The sequence below is a fragment of the Bicyclus anynana genome, chromosome 12 (genome assembly GCF_947172395.1).
Source record: "Bicyclus anynana chromosome 12, ilBicAnyn1.1, whole genome shotgun sequence".
Taxonomy (NCBI): Eukaryota; Metazoa; Arthropoda; class Insecta; order Lepidoptera; family Nymphalidae; genus Bicyclus; species Bicyclus anynana.
The window spans coordinates 7,858,197-7,874,144 of NC_069094.1; the positions used below are offsets into that span (position 1 = coordinate 7,858,197).

General features: G+C 34.9%; 1 protein-coding gene across 3 annotated transcripts in view; it reads left to right on the forward strand.

Moving 5' to 3' along the window:
- The first annotated feature begins 292 nt into the window (after nucleotides 1–292).
- LOC112042854 (intermembrane lipid transfer protein Vps13) overlaps nucleotides 293–15,948 on the forward strand; it is a 58,952-nt gene continuing 43,296 nt past the window's right edge. For all 3 annotated transcript variants that reach the window (XM_024078029.2, XM_024078028.2, XM_024078030.2), the window contains exons 1-16: nucleotides 293–660; nucleotides 1,052–1,138; nucleotides 4,541–4,738; nucleotides 5,337–5,557; nucleotides 6,376–6,514; nucleotides 7,142–7,340; nucleotides 7,955–8,089; nucleotides 8,365–8,515; nucleotides 9,467–9,581; nucleotides 10,236–10,470; nucleotides 10,893–11,026; nucleotides 11,433–11,556; nucleotides 11,868–12,020; nucleotides 13,324–13,498; nucleotides 14,403–14,596; nucleotides 15,041–15,110. In XM_024078029.2, coding sequence (XP_023933797.2) covers nucleotides 561–660; nucleotides 1,052–1,138; nucleotides 4,541–4,738; nucleotides 5,337–5,557; nucleotides 6,376–6,514; nucleotides 7,142–7,340; nucleotides 7,955–8,089; nucleotides 8,365–8,515; nucleotides 9,467–9,581; nucleotides 10,236–10,470; nucleotides 10,893–11,026; nucleotides 11,433–11,556; nucleotides 11,868–12,020; nucleotides 13,324–13,498; nucleotides 14,403–14,596; nucleotides 15,041–15,110 — 2,430 coding nt within the window. In that variant the 5' untranslated portion in view covers nucleotides 293–560. The remainder of the gene's footprint in view (nucleotides 661–1,051; nucleotides 1,139–4,540; nucleotides 4,739–5,336; nucleotides 5,558–6,375; nucleotides 6,515–7,141; nucleotides 7,341–7,954; nucleotides 8,090–8,364; nucleotides 8,516–9,466; nucleotides 9,582–10,235; nucleotides 10,471–10,892; nucleotides 11,027–11,432; nucleotides 11,557–11,867; nucleotides 12,021–13,323; nucleotides 13,499–14,402; nucleotides 14,597–15,040; nucleotides 15,111–15,948) is intronic.

The window sequence follows — 15,948 nt, forward strand, 5'->3', positions numbered from 1 at the left end:
TTATCAAGAGCCCTTTTTTTATCAAGAGAGAAAAAAAGCCCTTTTTTATTGCTTGCTATTTTGTATTTTTTTATATCAAAAGCTCCATAATCCATTCCACTTTAGTATAAGATAGCAAGAGGAACGAGATATACTGCGGTCTTGAGCAAGATCGATAGGGTTCATATGTGGAACGTAGCTATTGCGATCTGTCAAGGTTTTTGCCATTAAAGCTAGAACTTAGAGCCGTAAAGCCAGTTAAAAACATTTAATGTCAAATGTCAATCAAACTTTTTGTGACAGCTGACAGTGACAGCTGTAGGTATTTTACGGCTTTTTGGTAGAGGAAATATTTCGTGCGAAGAAAAGTTTACATTTTTAAAAATAATTTTATTGTGCGTGCTGCGATAAGATTTAAAGTCAAACTGAATGAGACACCTAATTATCAATTAAAACAATATTTAGTGAATGTCTTGTCGAAGTTACGATTATGTTTTGAATTTATTATCAATAATTATTAACATGTCCTGAGAAAAATGGTATAAATATTTCTATGAAGTGATACGAAATAAATATCTACCATGGTTTTCGAATCGATTGTTGTAGATGTATTGAACAGGTTTCTTGGGGATTACGTCGAAAATTTAAACAGGAACCAATTGAAGCTCGGGATTTGGGGCGGTAAGTTGTGCAAAGCATGATGTCATTCAAAGTACCTAGTTATTGAAGTTATTTTTATATTAACTGATATATTTTACGATGTTTTCCATCACCGTCTGAGATAGGTGCTATTTAATGTTTTAAAATGCACATAACTGAAAAGTTGGAGTTGCATGCCCTACACCAGATTTGAACCTACACTCTCCGAATGAAAGGAAGAGGTCATATCCATATCACATTGTGAGGAAACCTGTATACCTGAGAATTTTCTTAATACTCTATGTGTGTGAAGTCTGCCAATTTGCATTGGACCAGCGTGGTGAACTTAAGGCCTAACTCCTCTCTTTCTAAGAGGAGGCTGGTGCTCAATAGTGAGCCAAAAATGGATTGATAATGATGATATATTTTACAGGTGATGTTGTACTAGAAAATCTAATACTAAAACAAAATGCTTTGGAGGAACTTAACATACCTGTTCAAACTGTTTATGGCCACTTAGGTAAGCCTTTATATTATTATATATTATTATATATGTTACTTGGTTATTTTTTTTGTTTTATCTATCAAAATGTGGTAAAATATGTTTAAGGTTTAATTGTGCAATGCACTTAAATTGAAAAGCAGTAGGTTCCAATTTCAGCCTCATGGTTACTGTTTTTTTTTGTAAAAGTACCTCACAATTTTAATTAAAGAGATAGTCAGAAAAGTTATTAAATTTTCAGTTCTAATATTGCGAGTAATATTAATAATACTAAATTATATCAAAAAAAAAAAAAAAAACAGTCATGCATAACAAATAAAGGCTCTGCCACAAATGTTATCTATCATATTTAAAATAGTTCAGCTAGGTATTCAAATTTGTCATCACCATTTTTATAACTAGTCTTTCTTTTGTTTATCTAATTTTTGTCTAAATAACATTTTTATTATTTTGTATTTCTATAAATTACTTACCTATATAAAGTCGAAACTTGTTAAAAAACATGAACATATATTAATTATTATATAGTGACATTGGTATTGCATAGAACATTGCTAAAAACTGGAGTAACATCATACAACACAGCTATTCTTTTAAAAATAAAATCAATAAACATAACCTACTTGCAAGGCTATAATAGTTAGCATGCAACTTAGATCTCTTACTAATAGGGATGATGACAGTTTTTTAAATTGTATATAAATTAAGAGTATACTTATAGTAAAGCAATTTTGTAAAAATAACAGGGTATCTGCGATCATTACTTTCGGAGCTACAGGGATTTAAAGAGTCAGATTTGCGGCGCTGCCGCGGATCCCTGAAAAACACTCCATACAAAATGGCTCGAAAAAATGACGTCATAGGCAATGTAATGATCGTGATTTGTATGCGCGTTCAAACAAAATTACTAATATCTTTGTTATTTGTGCGTTTATCTTTATAGTTCATATATTAAAAAATGTCCCATTTAATGTAAGGAAGCTAAAACTGTATAAATTTTTATCTAATTACGATAAAAAAAATTTAATAGTTTTTGAAATTTTATAATCTCATTTATTTTGCATATATCCAGACAATCTTTGCTTTTTATTTATAAATTAGTTAACATTGACCCTATTTATCCAAATGTATCATAAAAATCAATATATTCCAACCTAGTCATCATCCCCATTATTATGGAGCAACGTAGGTCATAGTGACATCATGACCTCGAATACCTGTTTGATTGTTAGTGATTCACATATTTTAGGTAGTTAAGTGTTGTTCCCAATATATTTGAAGTTTATAACAATTGTTATGTAAAGAATCAATTACTTTAGGTTAGCAACTTCTTATATAGGTAAGCTGTTGTAGTCTTATGTTATGTATTATTATTGTTCTATTTTGGTTATAAAGAAGACTTATTTTTGTAACCTTTACTGTATAATGGTAGTATCAAATTATAGGATGATATTCTATATGAATGTTACATATATTATATACCCCTGTAATAAATGAACCTATATTATATTTCCCTTCCTTTCCAATTATTCTGGTTTTGGTAGGTGGGAGGCTTCAGCAGTGGCTAGTTACCACCCTACCAACAAAGACATACCACCAAGCGATTAAGTGTTACGGTACAATGTTGTGTGGTGTGGATTTTCATCCTCCTCTTAGTGAGTTAGCCCACTTCCATCTTAGATTGCATCATCGCTTACCACCATGTGAGATTGTCAAGGGCTAACTTGTAAAGAATAAAAATATAACAGTCATAGTCATCATCTTCATCAAAAAAGATGTCCAATATGAAGTTGAACCCATGATATCTGGATAAATCAATTATAGTATAGCCTTTATATAATAATATTTTGTGATTGTAATAATAATATACTGAGTCAAATAATCCAAATCTATAAAAATCTATAATAATAATATACTGAGTCAAATAATCCAAATCAAATGATTGTCAAAGTTAACACTGAATTGTTAGGTCTTCTTGTTGTCCTCGGTCCACCTAGTGGGGGGTCGACACCCCCCACTGGGTGGACATCAAGCTGGTTGCAGGGAGTCGCTGGATGCTGGCGGCTCCAGACAATTATGTTTGGTAGTCCTTGCAAGTGGAGTACTGTCTACTTGCAATGACTACCAAACATAACAATCGGACTATGTCCAGCAGTGGACGTCCATTGGTTGTTAATGATGATGATGATGATGAAAGTTGTAATTTTTTTTCTCTTCTTTCTCTTATTCTGTTACTCGGCAATCTGTCTTTTGTAATGTGGTGCTTACTCCCCTCCAATTAATTACCATAGGTGGTGTATGACTTACTACCCACATCTTTTTGATTTATAGAATAGAGCTCTGTTGATACTTCTGTTTTTCATTGTGATTAATTTTGGTCACATGAAAATACATTTTTAAATGATTAATTACTCAGTCTAGATATTGTTTGATACCTATAAATAATTGTGACCTTCAATAACACTATATAATGTAATCTAAAGTGTTGTTAAGATAACAAAACTTATATAGTGTATACATTTTTAGTTTTTTTAATAAATTAGCTTACTTTATGATTGTATTTATAATGTTTTTATAAATTGTTTACTTTCCGACATGTGCTAATCTATAAGTAATAATCTTATCTTAGTATTGTTTGCAATGTATTTAAGCTTAAAGGTTTCAAACAATCACATTTTAATAGGATTACAGGTTGTTGTAACCAATTAAATGTTCAATATCAATATCATTATATTATATTGGTTATGTTAAAATGACAAATACTTATAAAGAATTATATATTATATATACATTTATTTTGCAATTATTAAATACTAAAGTGTTTTTCACATAACATAGGTACGGTGACAGTCGCCTGTATGACGTTCATAATACGTACTACTATCGTGAATCCCAGCAAACTGTCACCAGTACTTACATGAAATGAACTGTAGCAAACGTCTGTGACACAATTTGCATGAAATTCTGTTTTTTACAAAGGCCGAGCAGGAACCATTGATTTATCTGCGATAAAATGTAGCCTTTGTTCTGCTCCAAGTTTCAATTTATCTCTTTATCAACTTTCATCCAAATTAGTTCAGCAGTTCAGCTCTTTAAAGTTCACAGACATATAGACTTCTCATTTTTAATGGATTATTTATGACGAACCATGTTTAATTCTTTTAATTTCATAGGAGATCACAATGGGTAACAAACAATATTCTCTCATTGTGGAATAACAACATCAAGCGAATCGCAGGGATTAGCTGCATGCAGACAACTCAGGGATGTTTGGAAGTCTGATGATAATGATGATTCATACTGAAATCATCATCATCATCAGCCTTTTTTAACAGCCTACTACATCCTCCTCCAGGCCTCCTTCCTTTTAGGGTAGTTGTTAAAATTAGTTTAATTTTTCGAGTTTTAATTTTTTTACAGGAAAGCTTGTACTTAAAATACCATGGAAAAATCTATATGGTGCATCAGTGGAAGCTAGTATAGAAAGATTATTTCTTATTGTGAATCCCACTGCAGAAGTCAAATATGATCCTGAGAAAGAGGAGAAAATGGCACTGGCTGCCAAGCAAGCAGAGCTTGCTCGAGTTGAAGAAGCAAAGAAGAAAGAAGCAGAGAAGGGTATGAGTTGTCTCTTTAGTAAAGTCTACATTTATTTGAGTCATAATATAGAAGCCATTATAGCTTGACAAATTCGTTCGTAACACTCCCGATGATCCGCGCGGACCAGGAGGGGTAGCGATACCCCGCGCGCACGACTTCATGCTCGCGCACTCCTTCCGCCCGTCGCCCGCATATCATAATTCCTAAATATTGAACTTGAAGTTAAAGCTACTTGAGTTTACAATTTTGATGTTTATTTAAAGAAGTTATCTACAATGCTTTTACGAACTGAGTACTAATATGGGCTTAACATTGTTAGCTTAAAGAAAAGTACAAAAAGTAAAGTTTAAAAAATTAAAAAAAATGTTATTGAGACTACCTTTTTTTTGTCTCACTGGTTTATATACTCCTTCATGTTAGGTAGCCTGGAAGAGATCACTTTTAGTAATAAGGTCGCCTCTTGCACTGCATTTTATTCTTAGTTCTATGATTTAGTATGTATTTATATGTTTGTTGCAATAAATAATAATAATAAATCTTTGAGTTAGCAAACTATTATCTAATGTCCGTAAACATTAGATAATAGTTTGCTAACTCATTTTTTTTTTGATTCCAGATGATAAACTGGATGAGACATTTGTTGAAAAATTGGTAACGCAAATAATCAAGAACGTGCAACTCAAAATAAGCGACATCCACGTCAGATACGAGGATAGCATAACAAACCCTAAATCGCCTTTCTCGTTTGGTATAACTCTTCACAATCTGTCTGTCCATACAACTGACGAGAATTGGAAGCAAACTGTCATACAAGAAGCTGTGACCAAGATCTTCAAAGTAAGTTAAAAATCACAATATTAAATAGGCCCAGATCATAGATGCATTGATAAAAATATCTGTCTGTTTTAAAAGACTATTGAAAGTAGGCACTATATTATATGCGACTATGCGCTAAACGTCTAGTTGTCTTTTTCTTAAAGTACTTCATTACTGAAAGTCGGCGGACAGCTTGCTTAACAAGCGAAGGCGAGTGGCAGAAATATGCACAAATGCTCCGGAAAATAATTATAAGGAAGGAAGAAATGGAGAAAGAGGAGAAAAAGAAAAGGGAAATACCCTAGAGGCAGTTAGCACGATGTAATGCCATGCAGTTCCGTGCTAACTCTGACGATAATAAAAAAAAAACTTCTCTGTGACCTTGGCTGGACGGAAAAGCTTTCCGTGTTTTTATGCCAATCCACTCCCTTATATCGTAGTCAGAACTACTCCTCTTTGGCCTGCAATCTTGCCCATCATATAATTGTTGGAAGCAAAAACGATAGATATTATCGTGTCGCAAAATATGTCCGAGTTATGTCCGCTACTTGGTTTTAATAAACTCAGTTTTCTTCTGCATTCTGGCAAGAACTTCAGGTTTGACACTTTCACAGTCCAGATTAAGCGAAGCATTCTACAGTATGTCCACATCTCAAAGGTTTCCATATTTTATGTATAGGTATTCTAGTTATCTGGGTTCTAAAATTACAATTATAATCCTGCTAAGTCAAGTTTTTGAGTACACTGCACAGCTATATGCCTCGCAATGGCGCATACTGTACTAATCTTTAGGTTGGACCTTGGAATTCCATAATCGTAATACCATAATTATTTTACAGATTTTGAGCTTGGAGGGCTTAGCTGTTTATTGGAACCCTGCTACCGAGCAGTATTCAAAAAATGAAGCTGGTCAAATTCTAAAGAGACTAAAAGGAGAAATTGCTACAAAATCCTCAAAACCATCATCTTATCATTATGGTAATGTATATTCACGGTCATGGGTGCCATATTCCAGAATCATATTGGTTTTATGTTCTTGACAATGTTCCATGGAGTCGAGAAAATCTTTATGTTCACATGATATTGTTAGTTATGTATTGACTAAACTACCTAATTCTAGCATATTATTCCTACGTTCTACTAAGATTTTAATCATCGTCGGTATACCTTTGAGAACGAATGAATGAGAAAGAATGCTTTGATGTCATGTTTCGATTTAATGCTACATTATCGGAGTTACAGTTTCCTAAGTGCTTCAGCCGCTCTAGCTATGTTATTCTTATTCTACAATCGCTAACGCTTAGAAAACTAGAAACGAATGGGAAAGACAAGGTATCAATACGTCACGATCGATCTTTCAATCAGATACGGGATATGTCATTCCCATATTTTTTTAATTTTCGATGCTGTGCTGATTGCTGTTAATTTTCGGTAATGTCGACGCGAAAGAAAATCGATACGTAACATAGCTAGAGAGACATGTACTTAATCTATTAAATTTATTGTCCTTACATCATCAAACTGATATAAATATTACGATAATCCCACTTAATCACAGTTCTTTGTTTTCCATAGCAATATAAATATCATTAAAATGTATTTCAGCTTTGGGCCCAATAAATGCAACAGCGAAATTAAAATTAAATCCAAAACCGGAAGGTGATTCGGTAAAGTTTAGCATACCAAAGGTGATTCTGAGTCTCCACATGGAGCAGCTGTTTGTTAGTCTCACAAAATCTCAATACCGTGACATGATGCTTCTAGCAGATTCCATGGACAGAATGACTAAAGGTGCACCATACAGGTATATGTCAGTTTAATTAATAAACAAAGCCAAAAGTTCGTGTGGTGTCCTAATTCTTTATTATGAGAAAGTTTATTTATTTATTTTAGGACAACCAACAGCTATTGCTACAATTTTATATGTTAATAAATTACATTATAATTGATATAGTTATTACACAGCTAATTATAGGTTATCACAGCATACAGTAATTAATATTATGTCAAAAATACAGTTGTTAAAAATTAATGAATGTCAAACTATACAGTGCAAATTAAAAAATGACAGACTACAATAAACTAAAAGCAATATAAATAAAAAAAAGAACAACAAGTTACATAAAATTAACTATAAAAAAACAAGAAAACTGTATCTGAATGCATGACAAAATATACAATGCAAATTAAAAATGTCAGACTACGATAAACTAAAAGCAATAAGAATAGAAAAAACAAGTCGCATAAAATTAAATATAAAACAAACAAGAAAATAATATCTAAAAATTACATAATTATAGTTTACAATACAATTACAATATTATGTTATTACTATTATTAAAAGTCATTATAAATCAAATATTAATTAATTAAAAGTCAAATATAAAGTTAAGATATATATTTGAAATATTATTTCAGAAAATATCGTCCTGATTTAAAATCATACAAAGGCCATTACAAAGCGTGGTGGCATTTTGCATTCAAGTGTATATTGGAAGAAGAGGTTAAACGAAGGCGCAGGAACTGGGATTGGAACCACATGCTGTCACATAGGTATGACCACAACACCATGTTAAAATTGGTTAGTTTTCACCAGGAAACAAAATCCTTAAACAGTATGTGCATATAACAAAAAATAATTTGAAAACGATATAAATTATCAACTTTTATGCAAAAATTAGCCAAGACAAATCTTCTTAATGTATTCTAAGTTCTATAATCTAGACATTTTGGTACCCACTTTGATCTTATCTCTTTTGTTGGAATAATTGATAATGACACACATTTGTGTTGAATTTGGCTCCCATTTATAATATTTTTGTCCCCAGACAACTTTGTAAAGATTATGCGTCAGCTTACCAGTGCCAGCTTAGCAGCAAAGGCAAAGTGTCCACTGAAAACAAATGTGTCATAGAAAATGCAGAGAAAACTTTGGATTTGTTGAACCTGGTTGTCATCCGGCAAAGGATACAAATGGAGGTAAGATGTGCTATATAAACAGAACTAGCAGATGCCAGGGAAATCAATGTAAATTTTCAACCCCTATTTCACCACTTAGAGGTTCAATTTAAAAAAATCTTGAATTACAATATATTTCGTATTTTTTTCATGATTTATGAACAATTTTTTAAAACTGTAACTCTAAAAATCAAGGACTTAGCATACAAACTTTCAACCCCTATTTCACCCCCTTCTATTTTAATTTTAGGGTCAAAAAGTACCCTATATTTTGATCAGTTGAGCCGTTTAGCCGTGAAAAGGGAGCAGACAGACATACTTAATTTCGCATTAATAATATTAGTAAAGATTGCAGCATTAGTAGGTGTCTGATGCTCGCATTTCTCAGACTAATTACTTTCTATTAGACTTGTATCACACTCAAATTTACTAACAAACTTGTCTGTCGTTTTTTGAAGGGGAACGAAATAACACATTCAACTCACACATTGAAAATATTTTACACCAATAACAATACACACAACTATAAATTTTACACACACACTTAATTTTAATACAATGAAACATCGATTCTATAGACACAGTTTGTATGAACACGTTAGATCATGATCTATATAGGTTTGACAGAGGGATAACCTAAAGTGAGGCAGGTCCTATAAGGTCCTATAAGGTTGGTCTGAGTCGAATTTTTAAAAATCTCTTTCGTAAAACACAACTGCTGTATTGAATGTCAATCCTAATAGATTAACCTTTTGAAAAACACTATTTATTTTGAACATTCCCGAAGCTACCACGGTCCAAACTCCATAATTGGCTACCTTGGTCTATTAAAAGTAAAATAAGAAGGAAAATTATAACCCTAAAATTATGTACGTATTTGTTTTCTTTTTCTCGAACAACATTATTAGTGGAAAATTAAATTCATTTCAGACAAACGGAACTTTATAGTTTTTTAAACTAACTTTGTTATAGGTGGAGAGGCTAGGTAAACTGGAGGAAGAGGCGAAAAAATCCCGCGGTTGGTTCAGTGGGTGGTGGTCTGGCAGCTCGGCGAAAGACGACGAACTTACCGAAGGAGTTGCTATTAGTAAGTACAATTTAAATAATTTTTTGAATTCAAGATTACTTAATTCGGCATGTTAGCACATTTGCATTATACTTGTGCTGTGTCTTTGAAGCGCAACACGTGACATATTCAATATGCCAACTTGCGCTGATCCGTAGACATTACATAATTACAAAATGTGAATGTGCTAATGTTACAAATTAAATTGATATTAGCTGATGTTTTCATAACATTGGGTATAATTTATATAAAACTGTTTCTTTGAATCGTCATCTGCGCAATACAGGGATGCGGGATACAGTGACGCATGTTCAAGAATTAATGAATAATCAGCGCAACAACCACCAACCAAAACACCCCTTCAGAACGGCCCTTCTAAGCTGAGGTCCCAGTATCGGAAGAGACGCCCTTAGAGAGTCGTTCCGCCCATCTATTCAGATTCTGCCTAGGGGTCCCATTAGGCGATGCTTCTGCGCTCGCCCAAACGGCGGTGACGCCACTTGGACCCATTAAAGAGCCCGGCACTTACACAATCAGAAAAAAAAATAATCACCCTCTCCTCTGTTGCAACTTTCTGTCGTCATACCCCCGCACCCCTGTACCGCAGATGATGACTATGACGTGGTTTGCTCACTCACAAACATTTGCTTAAGATAACTAAATTATTATGTGTAGTGAAACAGTTCGAGAAAGCGATGACACAAGACGAAAAGGAGAAACTGTTCCGCGCGATCGACTACCAAGAGAACACGGCCCCGCTACACTTGCCGACGGAGTATGTAGCGGTGGAGGGGCACTTCCGTCTGGACAAGCTACAGGTGTCGGTCAACGACCACGTCGAAGTGTTGCGCGCTTGTGTCGAGAACGTGGAGGTTGATATGCAACAGCGGCCCAGCGCTAACGCATTGAGGTGTGTTTTTTAATTCCTCCACAAGTTGACCTTGAACTGCGGTCTCAATTGATGTTTAGTGTAGCTGTTAGGCGTTATTGTGGTAACTTCCTTTTTCTACTCAACGTTAGAAAGGCACATCTGTCTGGAAAAGCTGCAGATGCAGTCAACGATTACGTCGAAATTTTGCGCAGTAGTGTCAAGATTATGTTTGATATGCAACAGCGACCCAGCGCTAACGCATTGAAGTTTGTTTTTTTAATCACAGGACAAGTTCACCTTTGCGGCATTTCCGGATCTGTGACGATCGTGCAGTCTAAAATTGTATGTCGCTAACATTCCGGATTTTACTCATTGCTGCATTTCCTAGAAGAGTATGTAGCGATAGTAGAGCATTTTTATATGGACAAGAGCCAAGATGATTACTAAGACTTTTTTTGCAGGGTGGATGTTCAAATGCGCGCTTTCACAGTAACTGGAAAGTCTCAAGGTGACTTAGAGCCTCAACTCGTGTCGTCAATAGAAGTGTCCAAGGACATAAATCTTTTGAATGTGCTGTTCGAAACAAATCCATTAGGTGAGAATTTGTTTTATGATAATATTATTTGAAAATGTATTTTAAAAAGAATATAAGCAATATCTTTTAAATGTCGTCAATATTCTCTTTCCACACCAATTACTTTTGTGGTTTATAAATATATCCCTTATATAATCCCTTCATCCCACCATTTCATAAAAAAAATGTGTGTCTCTGGACGCTCCATAGAAGTGATTACTTAAACCTGCAGCCGTATGCGTGAGAGAAAGGGAAGCCAGACATAGTTGCGCCGTAACGCGTTAAGTTACTAATCGGTTTATCCTCCCATAATATCCTCCCATAAGAAGTTATCACTTTTAGTTTAATCACATATATATTTCCTATTGTCTACGTACTTATGGATAAGGCGTATATTTTATGTATTGTATTGTTACGTATGTTTTAGATGGCACATGTGACCAACGCGTCAAAGTACAAGCGCGCCCGCTACAAATAATATACGACGCGCAAACTGTTATCGAGATTGTCAAAGTGTTCAAGCCTCCCTCGGAATCATCCGCTTTGACTACGTGAGTTGATTCAAATAAACTGAACTACTGTTGTGGCCGCCAATTAAGCAATATGGCAATATCGATGAATTGGTTTACATCTGTTTTATTTTTTTAACTTTTTATTAAATAAATCCTAAATAATAAAGGTCATATTTGTCACTAAAAATGCAAGCAAAATGATGAAATAAAGCTATTATCAATAATATTATAACACAAAACATTAGAAGCACTGTTAAAACATGTTTGATTATATGTAGAGGTGGAGAAGAGACAATTCAACTTATATCTAACTTGGCGACTTAAAGTTCTAATGCACATTTGTTTTTCAGTTTGCAAGCCGCTGCAGAGAATAAACTGTCGGATTTGAAAGAAAAATCCGCTTTGGGAATGCAGTACGCAGTGCATCACCATACGTTCATTGAGCTCGACATAGACATTGCTGCTTCGTATATAATTGTCCCGCAAACTGGGGTGTACACGGGGTAAGTATTTAACCAACTTCAAAAAGAACCTCTCTCTTTTATAGGAGTGGGGTTTGGAGTTCTAACGAACCACCAATGATGGTTGACCGGCTAAGGATGATAATGTTTGTTTCTGTAACGGTACTATCAATTGCTAATGATTATGATCGGAAACGACTTTGCGTGTCCTCAGAGGCACGGGATATTAACACCATATTATAGTTTGACCCAGGATTCCAATCCGGTACCTAGGCCTGTAGCCACGTTACATAGCAATTCTCTTTCAAGAATCACTAACGCTTTGTTGGCGTTTGTAGAAAAAAATGTTGTGAAAATTGGCTACAGATCCTTTATAAAAGGCACATAGGTTAGCCTGCAACAAAGCCAGTAAAAAATTGTCATAAAAACAAAAACCCGACTGCTTAAGCATACTGAAAAGAGAAGAACAAGTATCACAGTATCTGTATAAAACTTTATATAAATTACTGTATAACGAATTTCATATAGATACTGTGATACTTGCTCTTAACTTTCAGTTCATTACGCTTAAGCAGTAGAGTTTTTAGTTTTTTTTTAATACACTTCTCATTTACGGGCGCCACTATGAAAATTTATATATCCTATGTCACTACCACACTTCTGATGAATTTGATGACATCTTATATGTCAAAAACCGTCCATCCGTTTGGGCTGTAGGGTGTACCAAATAAATGGACATATATACATACGCTCGAAAAGCATTACCCTCCTTCTGACGCAGTCGGGTAAAAAGAAATGATGTTGGAATTATTTCGGAGAGTGCGCTCAGGAACTTTTTGATCTAGTTGCCTCTTCACCTTTTTACCATAGAACTGCCAGGCATCGCAGAGCTCTGTATCCATACGTAGTTGATGTCCCCTGGACGCGTACGAAGCGTTACGGTTCATCGTTCTTGCACCGCACTGCGAAATTATAGAATGCTCCTTCGTTCCATTCTTCCTTCCACTGTTACCGCAACCACCTACAACATGGGTATATTCTAGTTAAGAATGAATAGGCATCTTCTAGGCAAGCGCGTTCCACCATAGGCTGCATCATTTCTTACTGTCAATCTTGATTGCAACCAAGCGCTCGCCTAAACAATGTAACGCTTGTAAAAATAATAAATAAATCGAATCAAAGCGCGTTTGGAACCCCCGTAACTTTAATTTTAAATTTTCGAATAATTATTATCACCATTATCTTAAGTTAAATATTATTACCTGACGCTTCGAAAGAGCTTGTAAACTAAGCCTATTTGAAATAAATGAATTTTGACTTTGACTTTGACTTTAATAAAATGCAGGCAGGAAGCGTGCGCGGTCGTGAAGCTGGGTGCGATCAGTGTGAAGTCAGCGCCGCGGGCAGCGCCTCTCGACGTGCACGCACTGCATCGCCAGGGGTTGCCAGAGCAGGACATCCTCACGGAGATCGCCAAGCACAGCTACGACCGCATGGCGCTCCGCCTCACCGAAATGCAGGTACAGCCGGTGGCGTGCATAAGGTTTTTAGTTGGGTATGATGATTTTTTTTCTGTTGTAAACACCAATTCGGTACTTCATAAGATTACGATCTAGCCTACTTATGTCTACTAATTAGTCACACAAGTAGGCTAGTTCGAGAATTTCACTTTAACCTGAACTTATAATATTAAAAGCTGTTATTATTATACAACTTTATTACGGTGTTATTGAAAAATCGACATCGATATCGTGCCGGCTAAAAAAGTTACAAAGGTCAAAAGGTCACGAAAATCAGTTTTTTGGAAATATCTTGCTCGGAAGTCAATAGAGGTCATTACAAAAATTGTTCCTCATAAAATTGTCTACAAAAAATGTATCTTGCAGTTATTGTGTAAAATTAATTGTTTTCGGATTACAGCGCTGAGAAAGCGATTATATTATGACGATATTAAAAAAAATCTACATGAGCTTACCTACATTCTAGTCGCTTTCTCAGCGTTTTGTCATCCTGTAAATAACGAAGTATTTACTTGGAATCACAAACATATACTTTAATCTTAATATATAAATGCGAAAAGTCATTCATCACGAACGCGAACCGCGAACCGAACTCGCGGGCTAACCTCTTTTAAATATTGGATAGAAGCAGGCGTTACTTTGCGGAAGTTCATCATGATTGTATAATGATTTATGACTTTGCAATTGCACGTTGTAGAGTCAAAATCTCCTAAGGATGCTCCGGTTTCGGGGTGAAACGTACGTAGAGAGTATTTTGTGGGACCTGGGTGACGATGTCGCATGGATTCGTCGGCTTTTCGCGGAGGATAGCAAAATAAATAAATCATTATATAATATGAACTCGCTAGTTTTATATATTAATCGTCAATTAACAATTTATTAACTATATAACATTGTATTACAGATTGTTATCGCTTCACCCAAGGAAGATTGGCATTCCGCCATAGCGTCTAACGTGGCAACACAACTGCATTTATTGCAGCCTACGAACTTGGTGATTCAAATTCACAAATGCCTGATAACTGACGACCCGAGGTTGCCAAAAGTTAAAATAATGGGAGAATTGGAAAAGATCGCTGTTAGCGTGTCGGAGGATAGGTAAGCACCCACTCATTATAATTACACTTTTACATAAGTACATACCTAATATACGGGATCAATACTTAAAGATACAAAAACTACTTGTAAACTATAGTTCGTTGAGATGTGCGGGCGACGGGGGGAGGGGGGGGGGGGGGTGACCGGACTGCGGACTACAAAGGAAAAGCAAAAAATAATAATAATAAGAACAAACAAGAAAGTGGTTGAGGAGGTCAAGACCTACAAAGGGTTGTAGCGCCGATAAGAATATACGGGACTGTCTTTTACCTCATTTAACCAAAGTTCTCCATCTTTGACGGTTTTTTATAATTGCTAACATAATTAATTAATTATAAAACATATTTAATTAAACAATTTAGGAAAAACAAATATTGTTTTCCACCTAGGTGCAATAGCTTTTTGTGCGTGCCTGTGTATCTTAAATTTATTTAATATTTTCAGGTTACTTACTTTATGTGAGATATTAGTTAGCATGCCTCTACCACAATCTGAAGAAGCAACCCAGTTAAAGGTTATTATTATAATTAATATTTTTCTCTATTTATAAAATAGTTAACGGCTAGTTTTAAACATATTCAGAGTTCTTAGTTATAAGCATGTTTACTCAATTTTAGCCGTTTTTTATTGCAGTCAGAAAACAAACACGGTACGTTTGTATTCTAAAACTTTTCTTTTTAAAGTCTTCTCATAATTATTGACCTATTTTAACGCCCCAATACAGGGCCAGGCTTTCATCTTTATAGAAGGCAGATTATATAGATTATTCTCTTGAAACAACCACTAATAAATATTTTTTGATTATGACCGGGACAAACAGATAAACGGCTTACTTCCCAACTTCGCGTTGAGAACTCTCACTGAGTTTCTTGGAAGAAATTTAAGCTCAATATTTCAAGACCCAACCCAAGAATTGAACCATAAAACCTAACAACTAAACCAACAAGGCAGTTAAAGTTTACTCAGTCATGTATATGTCAGAGATGGGTTGACATCAGATGTGGATTCATAGGGCAAAACAACTGTTGAATGAAAGCCTTTCAGGTCTCACAACTCCCATCAAGAATGTTACCAATAAACCCTCGAGTGGTAGAGAATAATATTAGGCAGTGCCTGGGACTTGTGACTGTGGGTGCAGGTTTAAGGGTACCCTTTCGACTATAGCCAACACTCAACTTTACTCTTTAGTTATTCTCCCCTTCTATCCTGAAACACACTGAAACAAACGCACACACAACAAGAGATGTGGGTGGATCAAACGATATACATTTATTTACCTCTAAATTTATTTTTAAAGATATTTTGCTACAAATTCGCATTCGCTGTCTCCGGTCGCGATATCGAAAGTGTTA